Below are 16,282 nucleotides of genomic sequence, written 5' to 3' on the forward strand. Positions count from 1 at the left end.
CTATCTGAAACCTCGAAATTGATTCGTATTTGAATCGTCGTTTTGGTTCTAGGTATGGCGACTTTTTGTGTGGAATTTGTTCTGAGTTACGCTTCCTGACTTGTTATTTATTCGTAGGATCTATGCTATATATAATATATATGTTAATATACGAAGATAAAGATATCTAATTCTTAAGCTTTTCCGGAATTTAGACTTTGACCGGCCTTGGATTGCGAATAAGTCAAAATCGCAAAGTCCGCGCAGTCGACCTTGAATTTGGACGTCAGTCTGTTGATATGCTATGTCTGTCTACTACTCCACTATAATTTAAAAGCGCTCCGGTCTGTTAACCAGTTCAAATGCGAGCGTTGCGCGGTAATCTTGGTTTTTAAATAATAGGTACCTAACAAATATTTCGCAACAAAATGATTAGCGTGATAATTATAATACTAGCGCTCTTATGCTTGTTCTGGGACGTCGCGTACTATATCAGAGGATTTGCTACAATTTATATAGGAAGAGCATTTCAAAGAAAATATAAGATTACAGAGACAACGAGTTATTACGGTACGTGTTTTTTAAATTATTACAATGTTATGAATAAAATAATTATGCGTCTATATTTTTTACAACAGACAGGTCATAGGTATTTGTCTAGTTTTTAGGTTAAACCGGAAAATCCGTGGAAAATTGTGATGATACATTAAGTGTCAAAGCAAGGCTTTATAGAAGTATTTTAATAAGTAAATATGAGTATTTTATCTTTAACTTCTCAGTTTATCAGTTTTTTCAGTAACAACTTTTAGACGTTGTTCAGAATATTGATTTTCGCCGATCAAGGTTCTTTAACCTCAGTCGGTACCTATACGCCTGCAATGCGTTTATATTTGAGTGCCCACTCGGGATCAACGTCTGTTGTGTTAACGTAACTTTGCTATTCATAATTAATAGGTGAAGTTAATGATGATGACTATTTTTTGCTTTTGGTAGTTTTTGTTAATAATTAAAAACTATACAAACGAACGCATGCATCTATCGCGTGGCATTGGCATTTGGCATACTTTACTTACCTACCTATTAATAAAATAAGTTGCTTTTTAAAACACTACAATAAGTCTGAAAATACCGTGTTTGAAAATGGCGGAAAATTTGTGACTCGGGACTTTTCAGAAATGGCTGAAATAGTTTAAGGCAGGTAAAGTTATCAAGCCTGCTAAGAAAATTTTGCGAGAATCGGTTGAGAAATGCGACCTTTAGGTAGATGAGAATAGACAGCTGGACTATACGAAAGCATTTTTCCACAAGCGGAAACGGGTTATTCCCACCTGTTACCACCAATTTGATATCGACGGTGGAAAGCATAAACGCTGTAACCCAAAATGTGTAAAGTTTACACCAGAGCCAAAAAACTTTTTAAAATTTACTAAAAAAATCATAACTCATGATCCTTTTGGCCTAAAGTAACCATTCTTTGGAAATGATGTATATTTGGCTAGGCTATCATTATCTTGGTAAAAATCTTCTCTAAAGTAGTCAGCAAAGAAGTTTTGGTGGGTTACAGCATTTGAATATTTTGTTTTAATCCACGAGAACGGAGTTACATCAGTACAATAATGTATGAAATAGTAGAAAGTGATTTTTTTGGGAAAGCATAAATGTCGTAATTGGACAATGTACAGTACTTTTGATCATATAAAGTGTTGTAAGCTGGTTTAGATTCTCAAAATCAAAAATTAAATTGGAGTAACAGCTTAAATCAATCCAATCCATGTAAAATAAATTAGCGTAATCAGCAACTGGTCAAATATTATGAAACTTTAAAAATGGCAAATACTTATTTTTGTTTGTATTATTGATTAATCGTAACAATAATCAATCAATACGGTCAAATAATTTAGGGAAATGTGTTTTTATTCGTCTTGGTATTTTTCGCAATCCGCGTCTTCTTCGACAGTATCTTCTGACTGTTTTTTTTTTTTACTTGCTGGCAATCCAAATACTCTTGAGCTTACTTATGGAGTCAATTTTGTCAATGAGATTTTTCAAGTTTTTTTTATTTCTATACTAGTCTATACTTACTCATTTTGGATGTTTCTTACGAATAAACTCAAAAAGTATTTTTTTCTGCATTAAAAATGCTACACTATGCCAAAGACACTATATTTACTACCAGAAAAAAAATGGGTTTCGTACTATTACAACTTCAATAATGTAACTTGAGGTGTAACAAAAACAAGCAAAAAAAGGGAAAAAAAAGCCAGTTAATCCAAAGCTGTTCACTCTGGTTCTGGATGATGTTTTCAAAAAACTCGCATGGGAAAATCGAGGTCTAAATATAGCAGGAGCTAGACTGAATCACTTAAGGTTCGCAGATGACATAGTTCATCTCACGGATAATCCTGAAGAATTACACATTCAGGAGTTGAGTGACGTCCTTTACAACTTGGTTTGGAAATGAACTTGGAAAAACCAAGATTATGACGAATATGGATGGAAATAACGTAAGCACAACCATCAACCAAACCACCGTAGACCAGGTAAAGAAGTACGTATACTTGGGACAGGAGATCAGGATGGGCAAAGATAACCAAACTAGCGAACTGCACAAACGAATACGGCTTTTGTGGGCATACTCGAAACTGGATTTTGCTTTAAAGGTAAAAAATTCTGCGGAAGAAGAAGCCAGGATATATAACCAGTGCATCCTGCCGGTGCTCACTTATGGTGCTGAAACCTGGTATTCACGAAAGACGTGATCAATCGATTATAAGTGCCCAGAGGGCAGTGGAGAAAAAGCTGGTCGAAGTGTCGCTGATGGACCGCAAAACAAATAAATAGCTTCGGGATCAAAGCAAAGTCGGAGGCGAGCTTAAAGTGGAAGTAGGCTGGCCATGTGGCCTAGAGTGAACAGTCGTGGTGCAAGCATCTCCTAGAATGGAAGCCATGGGGGAAAAAGCGACCTCAGGGTAGATCACAAATGCGGTGAAAAGACGATGTAAAAACGTTTCTGGTTCAAACTGGATCCAAAAGTGGAAAAAATGAAGGAGGCCTACACCGCGAAGGTTGAGAAAGGCTGAAGAAGAAGAAAGATATATCGGTATCTAGAAAAAACTTTACGATTTGTCCATCTATTGTAACTAGTAGTATAATGTCACTTATAACTAGGTACTTTTTTAAATTTTATAAGATGATAGAAATCCCGATCAAAATGAAACCATATTATCTATAAAATATTTCATATTCAAGACTGTTTCAATACTTATAGATCACTTTTTAGGTTTCCGGAGCCAAAATTGCACAAACGAAACCCTTAATAGTTTCGCCATGTCTGTCTGTCTGTCTGTCAGCTTTGCTCAGAGACTACCAATGCTAGAAAGCTGTAATTTTGCTGGATAGCCGCTCTTGGCCGGTTTTTTTAATTATTCTAAATAACATTCACACAAAAAATATTATGAATTAAAAAGGCTTTGCGCGGGAAATGGAGCTGAAAAATGTGTGTGAGGTGTCCTTCTATAGAGACCTTTATTTAAATTTGTGACCGTGCGAAGCTGCGGTGGGGCGCTAGTAAGTCTTAGGACCTAGTAGATTTACTTTTAGTTTTTTTTTAAGTAGATTTAGTGTTAGTTGATAATTAACTTATGAGATTATTGTATTAATCATCTACCAACTGTCTGTCAACTAATAAGTCTACAGAGTTTAAATTAAATCTGACCGTTTAAAGTGGGTCAAAATCGAGTTCAAAGGAGTCGGTTACAAACAAACATACATGTAAAGCTAATAAAAGCGTTGTAAAAATGATGTAAATTTACTGCTAACAATAATATCATGCATTTTCAAATGCTGTAACGTCATGAATCTTATCCTAATACCCCTTGAAAAACTTTGATAGAAAGCTGTACCCTAAGTATTTAGTTGTTTTGATTCCCAGTGAATGCTTTAACACTCACCTGCAATACATTCTCGATCGGCGTAAATGCTGTAACCCACGTATGATATATTTTTTATTTCGCCTCAACGCTGTAAGCGACATCGTGCGGATGAATATTGTTCCGCGTGTATGAAGTAAGATACAGGACTCAATTTTTTTTCGTTTTTTGTGTCGGTTACAGCATTTGACGTACCATAAATAGCCAAAAATTGTAAAAATTACTACGCTGTCCAGAAACTTCTAAGCGTCGTAGAGCAACGAGAGTTACAGCATTCGACGCAGAAAAAAAAACTGAATCGAAATATGCAATAAAAATTTTTTGGTAGAGGTGTGGGTTACAGCGTTTATGCTTTCCACCGTCGATATATTCAATCTGTTACCACTATTAATTGGTGGTAACAACTGGGATTTTTTTCCCAGTAGTTACCACCAATTTCTTTAGTGGGTTTAGGGGAAGTTGAGTGGTTGAGTAAAAGCACCTTTGTCGGGAGTAATCGGAAGTAATGAGGGCTATCGCGAATGAATTCGCCGCTAGAGGCGCTAGTGTAGCGTGAGGTCTCCGAAATGTCAAATCTCATAGTTTTTGGGTGAGCTACGCGGGTTTATTTATAATTAGATTTTTTTGTGAATATTTTGCATTACCTGAAATTAATTATGGCAATTATGCATTACGGGGCAATGAATGTCTGTGTTTTGAGACAGTTTTGTCTTTTGGAAACTTTTGTCCACCCTTTTTTTCCGAACAAAACGGGACTAAGCAACACTGTGGTTGCTGGATATTTTTATGGTACGGTTTTAAGGTGTTTTAAATATGATTTTAATCTAAACTTTGTTTTAACGCCCGTAATAACAGACTCTGAAAGCCACACTTAAAAACCTCACGCAACAGTGCGCCATCTAGTGAGACAAAAAACGATAGCCCTCATTGAACTCGTTTACTGATCTCTCGAACTACCACTGAACAGAACTCACTACATTATGTACATGCTAGCTTATATACTAGAATATCTCTATGGCACTGCGATGGCGGCGTGGCTTATCTGGATCGATTGCGCGTGAGATAGATATCACTGCATTTCAAATTAAACGACACGATCCAGTACCCTTAAGTGTAAGTTTCCGGTTACAAAATACGTCTCGATCGCGTTCACGTTAAAATTTCAATTTGTATGGAAACACGAACAGCGCCTCTAGCGGAGCGTTTGCGATGTTCGTGTTTCCATACAAATTGAGATTTTAACGCGAACGCGATCGAGACGTATTTTGTAACCGAAAACTTACACTATGGTCGACGCCATAATTCGTGAGACTAAATTGACAAGTCAATGACAGTTACTGGGTTACCAGGGTTCGACGAAATTAAATAGTGATGTAGCCGATATCGATATTCAGTGTCGATTCGACTAAATGGTGTGCTAAGTGGCATTTTTTTGTACAATTTCGGGAATATTGTTGCAATTGTCACTTTCATGGAGAAAAACGAGATCTTTAGAATAGATGAACTACTAAATACCTACTTGTTTTTGTAAGGTTCTTAAGTATTAGGGTGGGGATTCGGAAGTACTTAGGACTAGGGAAGAAAAACTGGTAGATATTATTTTTTATAAGTAGTATTTATTAGGTTTATAAATTGAGATCGATTCAAGAGCATGCGATCCGATCCGTGAATCGTTTCATAAGCTTAAGATCCATTATGATTCAAAGTGAAAAATCGACGAATGCCTCGCACCGCTCCTGGCCCTATGATACTACGAAGTGTAATAAATTCGAACTTCGTATCTTGCCGTCCTGCTGACGTTAATATTATTTAATACGAGAGTGAGAGGGGCGGTACGATACGAACTTCGATTTTAGAATTTTGTAGTAGTCCCCCTGCCAATCGCGACACATTACCGGTGACAAAATGGCGTCTCATCTGAAGATAGTGATGAAACTATTACTTCGGTTAGCGCACTGCGCACTTGGGGACGGCAATGATATCATGCGCATATAAAATAAATAAAGCGGATTTAAGGTGAGGCCAATCAAAACAATAAATGAAATAATTATCGTTGGTTCGTATTTTCACTTCTTACAATGATATCTTACATTGCAAAGTAAATTATTAAACTAATTTGATATTGTCACCTTAAATAATGGACAAATATCACTAGAAGCCAATGCCGTAATGTTTTATTATATCGACACGAACAGCACTACCCTGACTGTGGCAACACTTGAGCACAATGAATTGTCAATTTAGTATCACGAATTATGGCGTCGACCATAAGGGCACAGATAAATCATGTGCCAGCTATGGCACAGTGGGTATGAATGAGATGGGAAAAAAATCCAACTAGTTACCACCACATTTATTTTAATTTTCAGCTGTTTATTGTCAACATTAAAAAAGGTTCTATTCTATTCAATATTTATGGAGTTATATTATCTTATCGCGAATATTTTCCCTATCTGTTACCACTAAAGTAATTGGTGGCAACTACTGGGGAAAAAAAATCCCAGTAGTTACCACTGAGTACTTTAGTGGTAAAAGATGGGAAAAAATCCCAGCTGTTACCAGTTCGATCGAATGAAAAAGTGTATAACATATCACGGTGATTACTTTGAAAAACAATAAATACCATTTACTTAACTCTTAAATTGTCTTTAGTTTTTCCAAACGACACAACTTAAAAGGCAACCCTCGTAATGTCTATATATCACGGTAGATTTAATTCAAATTCAAGCACTTTCGTTAAACAAAACTGTCGCTTACGGCAAAAATGGTGCTCTCATTTGATATTACATGTATACCTACTCGTAGATAATTTTATCTACGATACGTGGAGACACACGCGTTATAGTATAGGCACGGTAGTGCCACGAGAGTTGAAGTGAGCGATTACATACACAGCTACAAATATATAACAGATTGCAGACGAGTAAAAGGAGAATGAATGAAATGAATGAGTATGTCAAAATTCTGCTGTCATTACATGTTCTTGTGTGTGTGACCTCAACTCTGGTGGCACTACCTATATGGCTTGATTTATGTTTAATTCCAGGTATCTGCACGACGAAAGATGTTGATTTCTTCTTCGCGCATATGAACAACGCTCGATTCATCAGGATTTTGGACTTTGCCAGGATCCACTTCTATGACCGCACAGACCTTTACCAAAAGCTTATTAAAGCAAATGGACAGCTTCTGGTCGGAGCCAGCAACATCCGGTACAGGCGATCCCTTGATTTATTCAATTTGTACAGGATTGAGACCAAGGTTAGACTTTTTAAATCATTATTTATTGAAGAATTTTGACCATAAGATTATATCAAATAGACAAAATAGTAAATCTCTATATATACTTGTGTTTTCTGTATACTGCTTACTATGGTGTGTGTGAAAAATTCTATACTCACCTATTTAGCAGAAATCCGTATGTGTATACAAAATAAAATTAGCAAACTAGCCATTGTTTCGTAGCCTCTTTGATCTCTTAACTAAACTTTACTTGAGTAAATAAAATGAAGACTTTCGATTATAACGCCGTACGTCAAATCAATATAAGATGTTCTTATCATGATTACTTATAACATTTTTTTAAATTGTTGTATGTAAATATCAGCTCTTTTAGTCAAAAAGCACCTACATATTCAGGCTACACGTGTGTTTTCAAAACGGATACAAAGCGCTTTTACCAGAGATGGAACCAGCTTGATCGAGTTTTGCCCACCAAAATTATTGATGTAGCGTCACCGAAATATTTCGAGTCATTCTCGAGATCGTAAAACACATGCCTTTTGGTTTTTAGGATTCTAACATTAATATTTTCTCTTTACAGTTAATGTGTTGGAATGACAAGACAATCTTTCTTGAGCACAAGTTCATTACTCTGAAGGATGAATTCGTCCGAGCAATAGCGCACTCTCGCAGTCATATCATCGGCCTCGATCTACCAGCTGCCATGGCGGATGTACCCGGCGCAGAATCCCTCAAAAAGTTCCCTGATGAAATAGTCCAATGGCAAGATGCACTGGAAACAACTAGCGCTAAACTTAGGAAGAAGGATTGAAGGAAAGACTGATAAATACTGAATAGCAATTTTAATTTTAGTTTTAGTTTTAGTTAATAGTCAATACTCTTTTAGTAATTCGTTGATTAATGAAAGTGCTTGTTAGCTTGTGTGTGAAAACGTAGTTGTCTGCAAAGATATTGGAGATAAAAAAATATTTAAACTTGTTTTTATTGACTTGACATTATTAAGGTCGTGTACATGTGTTAATATTTTTCAAACTTTGGCCATCTTTGAAGTCGACTCTCTTGTATTCTGACGTATTTAATTATCTAGGATCCTGACTGACTATTATTTGTTAACCTGCGTTTCCATAAATATTCAATAAAAGACAAAAGTAGTTGCTTTTAAAGAGTGACAAATATTTCTGGTCAAGGAATAATAATTTGGTAGATTCAACAGTTTCTCAATTTTAGGGTAATATTCCTATCTGGGCAGAAACTATTTCTAATGATCTCTATTTCTAATGAGTTATAAATTACAATCTGAAAATAGTTTTTGCTTCACGACAACTGAATTTGCATATTCGTACTGTTAATTTTGTAATTTTTAGTAGGCAAGCTACGTACCTACGTTTCTGACGTATATTTAAGGCGCTCGCATCTCAAAGCGTAGTAAGTATTTAATTATGTGCTTTATTACCATTAGGCTAGGTATATTTATTTGTGATATCTGGTGTGATTCTCTAAACGAAATCTCGTTCGCAGGGTAACTTATTATAACTTAACCCATTCGCTCGTTGGCTTAATACCGAGTCAGTAGGTAAATTATGTTGATCAATGTCAACATGAACATCATGACCAATGTCAAGAAAATGGACGTGCAATAACTAATTCCTGTGAGCGAACATGCTTATTTATTGATAGTGGACGAAATTCGTTAGAGAACTTGAATTGATTCAATAAGCCTTCGACGCCGTATTTGCTGTCGGTAGAAACCAATTGGCAGACTTTGCTAATGCGTGTTAATTTACATAATACGGAAAAAGTCTGTCGTCAGTTTAACTGATATGTAATGTAAGAGGAAGTTAGTATGAATAAAACCTACTTTGGTTAGCAATAAAAAATGATATTAAGATTTGTTTTTATTTCCAACCTAACATTTAAATTACTTATAACATTATTATCACTGCATATCTAATCTAAAAGTTTTCTAGAACCTACGCCTAAGTTGTGTATATTCGCTAGGGCTGTGTGAAGCAGCTAAGCGGTGCACGAGTAATACTTAGTTAATTACTATCGAACTTCAGATTTTTTTCCCGATTATTAACAAATCTAATTTTTTGTTAAATATACGTACCTACCGTAACTAAAATACATTGAAAAAACCACAAAACTAACTTAAATTTCTAGGTAAGTACAAGTTTTCAAACATTTTGATATAGGTACCTTAACAAGGTGTTAATTAAATAAACGAAAACCAGAAAGTTTGCTCAGAATGGAGAGTAGAATCGATTACACTGTTTTAAATTAGGTTGTGTTTGTGTTCTTAAATCCTTTTTTTTATTATGCCTAGTCTAAAGCCGAGTTTAGACTTGCAAGAAAAATCGTGTAAGTTGCATTACATTGCGGCGCTCGATTGACCACTACAAACTCGTTGGCTTTACGGCCTCGCGATGTAAAACAACTTGTGCGATTTTTCTTGCAAGTCGAAACACGGTAGTACTATTAGTTATACTGTGTCTAAACTCTGCTTAAAAGTTACGTTACGACTGCAACAGGCGCCAATTAAATATTTTAGCGAGATTGCATACATTTGGATAATTTAATACTGGCCGTTTTGCTGTCAATGTGTAATTTTTAAGGATTTTCTTTTAAAACCGTCAAACCGAAACTGACGAATACAAATTATGAGTGTAGAACAAAGGTGTAGAGCTTGTGTAGAGCTAGAAATGAAGCAGATTTACCGGTGTATTCCCACTAGTTCCATTGACAGTACTATTGTAGAACTATTATAGTACTGTCAATGGAACTAGTGGGAACACACAGATTTACCTACTGACTTAGCAAAACATACTATAATAATGAAGGTATTCAAAAATAAATGCAATCAACTACTTGCTTTTTTTTCCTTCTGAGTTGTTATATGATATTTTTTTTAAACAGTCCGTTCTTAGTGGCCAGTACGCAACCACATATTTAAAAAAAAACGGCCAAGAGCGTGTCAGACTCGCCCAAAATAGGGTTCCGTAGCCATTAGGAAAAAAATTAAGTTATATTTTTCTAAGGATTTCGTATTTTGTACGGAATATTCGAAGTTTAGGTATATTTTATAACTTAGACTGCTATTTACGTTTAAAGTACTAATAATTCTCAAGAAAACTTAACCGTTATAGTTTTCCTTGTAAGTTTGATATACTTACTACCATCCTTAATTTTTTCCACCCACTGGTTTTGATTGTAATGAAAACTGGGCGGACGCTCGATTTTAATGAAAATTTGCAGTTTAAAGTTGAATATTTTGCAAACAATACACTGAATCGAAAAATCGTAAACCCTTAATGGTTTTAAAAGACCTATCCAACGATACCCCACACTACAAGGTTGGATGAGAAAACTTTACGTCTATGTAAGGTACTCCCACAAGAAAAATTCTCTATTTTTTATTGTACCCTTTTGTCGGCATACTTTACATATATATTCGTGAAAAAATTACAGCTTTCTAGCATTGATAGTCCCTGAGCAAAGCCGCGGATGGAAATACAGAAACAGAAACTATAAGGGTTCCGTTTTTGCCATTTTGGCTACGAAACCCTAAAAAACGCCTCATAAAAGGCATGAATGACGCATTCTAATTGGTCAATTTAATTTTAAATGCAACAGACGATTACTTTTGATATTGTCGTTTCAGCACGCCGGGAATGAAATTCAGAAATTATATTCTAAAAAGTCGTATCGTATTATGAAATAAATATATTGATACTGTTATCGTAGTGTGTTACATTGTTGTCGTGTTATGCGAGCCATAAATGAGTCAGCTGTTAAATGTACATATATATAATAGGCAGTTTTGCCACATTTTCGAGCAGTGTCGTGAAAAATACATTTACGTTAGATGTATAGGTGCGATATTTGAAATTTTGCTCGTACCTCGCCTTGGCTCGTAGGTACGTCAGTCACTCCACGAATGCTAATTTGTTTGGTGATAAGGAAATAAAAAAATATGCATTGAATCATTTTATTAGGCAAGTATAAAATCACAATAAATAAATAAAACATTGTTTAGACTTACTTTGTATAAATGCTTATAGATAAATATTAAAAGTATTTTTTTTGGATACGTAAGTACATAGGTATTTTTTTATTTAATTTAATTAGAAACTTCTAATTAAACTTTTGTTTTAACAACTACTACAAACACTCTTTTACCTTTCTATGCATCCTTGAAGTCCATTTGTAAGATTTTTGTAAAGTTATAAATAAATGTCTGAAATTTAGCTTGATTTAAAAAATGTATGATAAATATCTAACTTGCCTTTAAATTAAATTTGTTTGTCACGTCGCCTTAATTCTTAAGAACTATCTTAACAAACGAGTATTTAAAACAGCAATTAAAACATAATTCTCAACGTCAACAATATTATAATTTAGTACAGAATCTCACGGCATCACGACACCTTTATCATCATCACAAGCAGTCCACATTCAGTCACTGAGTCACGAGGTACGCACCGAGGTTCACCGAACTCACCGTTGTCCATTAAGTTAACTTAATGCAACTTCTCACTTTGGTCTATAAGGAAGCACGCCGACGAATCGATGACGTCCAAAGTCTTTGTACAGCCAAAGTGAGTGCCCGCCTGTGGAAAGGTGCGGAGCGGTGTCATGAACTGTATACGCCATTATAAAGCTAGCCCCGCCCCGCACTAGAAACAAAGCCAACGCGTCGAGCATGGCACCGCTACCTGCCGCAGTTGTCGTAGAAACTGGCGGAACCCCGGTTAGGGATTTCAGCAAATTCACGTTTCGGCGTGCATAATTTGCTGCTGAAGTCTACGTTGCGCTTTCTGGAAAAATATACATTATGTGCTTATCACGTAGACATAATGTTGATTGCGTCGTTCCTGTGGACATGGGATAAGAGCTTAGATTGGAGAGATATTCCCACATTCAGTATATCACGTCGGGGTCACCAATGTGCGAATATCTCTCTACTGATATAGGATGGTTGATTGGTGACCCATAAATGATATACTGACTCCATAAATACATTGAACAGCCGGAAGCGACTGCGTTAGCCCGCAGTCTTTCTAGGTGCCCCGCAGGGCGCGGGGCGGGGGAGGAATTTGCTGACTACGTGTGAACCTGAGGTGTGAACATAGTCGAGCTGTGTTCCCACATTTTTAGATCAGTAGCTAAACAGGTAGTAAAATTGATAGTTTGTTACGCTAAAATATTATATATACACATCGCCGTTTAAATAAGTAAGTACATAATGTTTCACGGAATGGCCAAAAAAATGGATGCAATTTTTTTGTCTTTTGTTCGCTTTTCAGGAACATTCAGAAATTGTCTATTTTAAGTACCTGTCGAGTTGAAAGACGAATGAATTGTACCCGATTTTTTTTATCATCAGTCTGATTCTATCACGGCATACCTACTAAATCATAAAGGCCGAAATAAAGTTTGGCTATATTTACCCTCTGCTTGGTAGCTCCATCTGATCCACGAGCACCGACTTCACGTACAGTCGGTCGTTGCACCAGAGAATGCAGAGCGACCGCGGCTCTAGTACATTCATGTCATACTCCCACGATAACTCCACCTGGATTACAATGAAGGTAAGTAGATATTGGTAACAATCAGTGCCCGAATAGCGAGAAAAGCGCGAGTTATGCCCACAGTCTAAGTAGACCGCACATTATAGGCACTACATCGTTATTTGACGTTCGTACTTGGCATTATAAATATATTATACCAACAGGGGGAAGCTTATAATTTGTTTTTACCTTTTTCACTTTCCCACCCATATCCATAGGGTGTGTAACTACGACTGTGAAGGACGTACCATGTTCTAGTCTGAAAGGAATTTAGATTAAGTTAGAGTATTGGCCAGTACCAAAGCAAGACGGTCAACTATTGAGAGATCAATGGTTTCTTACTTGACATAGTTGCTGGGTGTCAAATCCATTCCACGTATTACTCCTCGGTCAGACAGTAGTGTCACTTTCAAGAAACCCTGTTGAGTTTAAAGAATTTATAAACTGTTGGAAATATATGTACATATCGCTAAAGGAATGTGGTTCTACCCAGGGCTATCCTGCACCTCGCACCGAAAAGTACCTAATAGTAGGTGCTTACCGGTAACCAGTGCAAGCGCTGACTTATGTAATAAGTATCGATACGGTACTAGGCTGTTTGCTGACTCTCGTCTTTCTAAGATAGTCAGGTACCTACACAGATATTTCTGACGTTTTGATAGGTGCTACATATTTCCATTATTGATAAGGAAGGTATGCTATTAATTAAACTGTCGTGTTTGTGTTAAGGCGAAAACATAAGTACCGCAAAGGATATAGTCAGATAAAATACTAACCTAATGTTTTAAAATCTCGAATAAAATAAGCTTTGAATTATTTTACCTGCACCCACGACTCAGCTCCTTTCGGGTTAGCCAGTTGAATTGCAATCCTGTAATGTCGCTCTGAAAGAAATTGAAATGATACTGCTAGAAGTTTTCAGTTATGACAAGAATTATTTATTATCTGTTTATGTCATGACTGTGCGCTACCTATGCTCGGCAGGTGGGCCGAAAGTTTGTGATCGATCCAAACATGATAAGCACTAATGTACCTATCAAATACAATATAATATAAATCAAGGCAAAATAATCTACAATGCACATCATGGACTAGTTTAATTTAAGGTTTATTTAAGTTTAGTTTAAGGAATTAATAATAAAGGGAAGCGAAATATCACTCGAAGGTAGCAAAATCTAGGTACACGGATTGTTAAAAAATACCACTTGAAGAGAAGAAGTTGACAAAATTAGGATAAGACTTGCTATCTTCTGTTACTTGAAACTGGTTTTTAAAATTCCATACAAATTCTTACTATTACCGAGTGGTATTTCTGCAGGAGTAATTTCAAAAAGTTGAATTGTCTCTCTCAACAATTATTGTTCGACGTTAATGTCGTTGATCGCCTTGGTCAGGACTCCTTAAAATCTGGCATGGGAATATATTTCAATTCGGGATACTCACGGCAAAATGGTAGCTCTTTACCAGTACTCAAGTAGTACTTAGCTCCAATAGTCTCTTGCTCCTCCGACGGGTACACTTCGTTCTCCGATTGGTTATTTTTATTCGTTATCAAGCCCGGAGAACTATCGGCGTGGAAACTGGTAACAATTAAATAAAGCAAATTAACATTAATAATACTATGTAAATAACATGCGATATCGTATATCGTCTTCGCCTTCGTCCGCGGTCTTGTCTACCCTTCATTTTGTCTTTTTGTAAACTTAAACTTATAGTATTGTACTGGATAATGTACCTTTGGTTAATGTTCTACATACCCCATAATCGCACATCCGTGGCCGCAATGGAAACATTTTCCATCCAGAAAATGTTGGTACGACGGACATTGATGACCTGAAATATCAGAACACAAATAACATTGGTATCCTATTCAAATTACAGGTCTAGGAAACGGTTTATTTCCCTGTGTATAGTAAGTAAAGCATGGAATTAATCATCCGAGCCTATATACATCCCACTACTGGGCAAAGGTTTTCTATCAGCATGATAGGATTTGGATCGTAGTTCCCACGCGGGTCCAGTGCGGATTGGAAACTTCACGCATACCACAGTTTGTGAAGGTTTCCTCACGATGTTTGCCTTTACCGTAAAGCTCGTGGTACATTCTAAATGTTATAATTTCGCACATAAATTTCGTAAAGCTCTGATGTACGAGTCGCATTTTAACCCACGATCCCCTGCTTGAAAGTCCAAAGATCAAACCACAAGGCCCTACGTCTTTTTACGGCGGAGTAAATACAGTCGTTCAGTACAGGCTCATTTAGTCGGTCAAATATGGTTAAACAACTAAATGAGCCAATCGCAAGCAACCGTCAAACGGACCTCACGATACTAACGCCATCTGGCGATATTTCGCCTCTGTGAAAACCCTCATCGTAAATAATTTTAATGAGTGCACAATTTTGAACCATTTTCTTTCTTACCTATGTAGGAGCATTTCCCATTGATGGATTCCGTGAAGAGTTTGATAGCTCTTACATGATTGCAAGCCACTAGCACCCTAGAGGCTTCTTCTAGGCCTTGTTTGACCAAAGTGAGAGGTACAAGGGGGCCCTCTGTTAGATCACACCCGGGTTGTTCCTTGCCGTTGTTGGGATAGAAATCCAAGTGTCCCACAGGTTGTGACATTCCGTATCCTGCCATAAACACAAAATCTGTCGCACGCGTGAATAAAACACGTGGATGATTAGTTACCATGTATGCGATAAATACATATAAATATATACTTATGAATTTGATGAAATTACGAGCAATAAGCTGTTTAAGATATTCATGTCTATAATGAACATTAAATGTCATTAAATGTCATAGAATGAACGTTAAATATATATGTTACCAATATATGTATGGGTATTATTGGGTATGGGTGTTAGTTAACTTCCATTAAACAGGGTGAATTCAAATTAAAGAAGCGTTTTTTTTAAACTGTTACAACGAACAAGTATATATTCTATTTATTTTTTTACAATACATTTTCTTCATTGTTTTTACGACAGTTCTTTTTTTTTCGAAATCATCTAGTTTAACGAATATGGTAGGAGAAGCAACTAAGCTTTATTTCTAAGTTCAAGTGACGTCAGATTGCATGCTTAATTATCTAACAAACGAAAGTGCTTCATGGATTAATAAAAGCATAAGTATTTACGTGCGGTTAAGTAGGATGAGTTAAACACAGTTACGTTAAGCATTACCTAAAAGGAAAATGCTCTTTCCGTCAGTGTGTATGACGTCTACGAATTCCGCGTCTGTAGGATCCAGCCTCACGTGTGGTTGCATTCCTTGGAAATACGGTTCTGCGGGGTCTAAGCCTGTGATCCTTCCTAATCCCTAAGAATTGAGAGGCTAAATCAAAGACAATAATGAGATTTGCTGAAGACGACCCCGTAACTTAAAATTACTAGTTTATTTTTATATTTTAAAATGGCTATTAATTACTTACTTGTATTCGTTCTCCCGCATAGCCAGCAGTGTGGGCACCTAGTGAATGCCCGATTATATGGACGTCAAGTGGATTTAATCCATGATCTTTCTGAAAATCAGTAAAAATAATTATAATCTTAA

At 36.3% G+C, this 16,282-nt stretch overlaps 2 protein-coding genes across 2 annotated transcripts in view; one reads left to right on the forward strand and one right to left on the reverse strand.

Moving 5' to 3' along the window:
* Positions 1 to 263: 263 nt before the first annotated feature.
* Positions 264 to 9,037, forward strand: LOC141433393 (protein THEM6-like). Its single transcript, XM_074095413.1, has 3 exons — positions 264 to 549; positions 6,955 to 7,169; positions 7,732 to 9,037. Exons 1-3 carry the CDS (start codon positions 408 to 410, stop codon positions 7,960 to 7,962), a joined length of 588 nt encoding a protein of 195 aa, XP_073951514.1. The 5' UTR covers positions 264 to 407; the 3' UTR covers positions 7,963 to 9,037.
* A 2,043-nt stretch (positions 9,038 to 11,080) lies between these two features.
* Positions 11,081 to 16,282, reverse strand: part of LOC141433394 (pancreatic triacylglycerol lipase-like) — a gene marked incomplete in the record, with an annotated part of 47,983 nt that continues 42,781 nt past the window's right edge. Inside the window, 10 exon segments of the mRNA XM_074095414.1 lie at positions 11,081 to 11,968; positions 12,602 to 12,726; positions 12,911 to 12,980; positions 13,064 to 13,140; positions 13,544 to 13,605; positions 14,165 to 14,301; positions 14,479 to 14,554; positions 15,145 to 15,357; positions 15,913 to 16,048; positions 16,161 to 16,250. Of these exon segments, the coding sequence (XP_073951515.1) occupies positions 11,863 to 11,968; positions 12,602 to 12,726; positions 12,911 to 12,980; positions 13,064 to 13,140; positions 13,544 to 13,605; positions 14,165 to 14,301; positions 14,479 to 14,554; positions 15,145 to 15,357; positions 15,913 to 16,048; positions 16,161 to 16,250 (1,092 nt within the window).

The sequence above is a fragment of the Choristoneura fumiferana genome, chromosome 12 (genome assembly GCF_025370935.1).
Source record: "Choristoneura fumiferana chromosome 12, NRCan_CFum_1, whole genome shotgun sequence".
Taxonomy (NCBI): Eukaryota; Metazoa; Arthropoda; class Insecta; order Lepidoptera; family Tortricidae; genus Choristoneura; species Choristoneura fumiferana.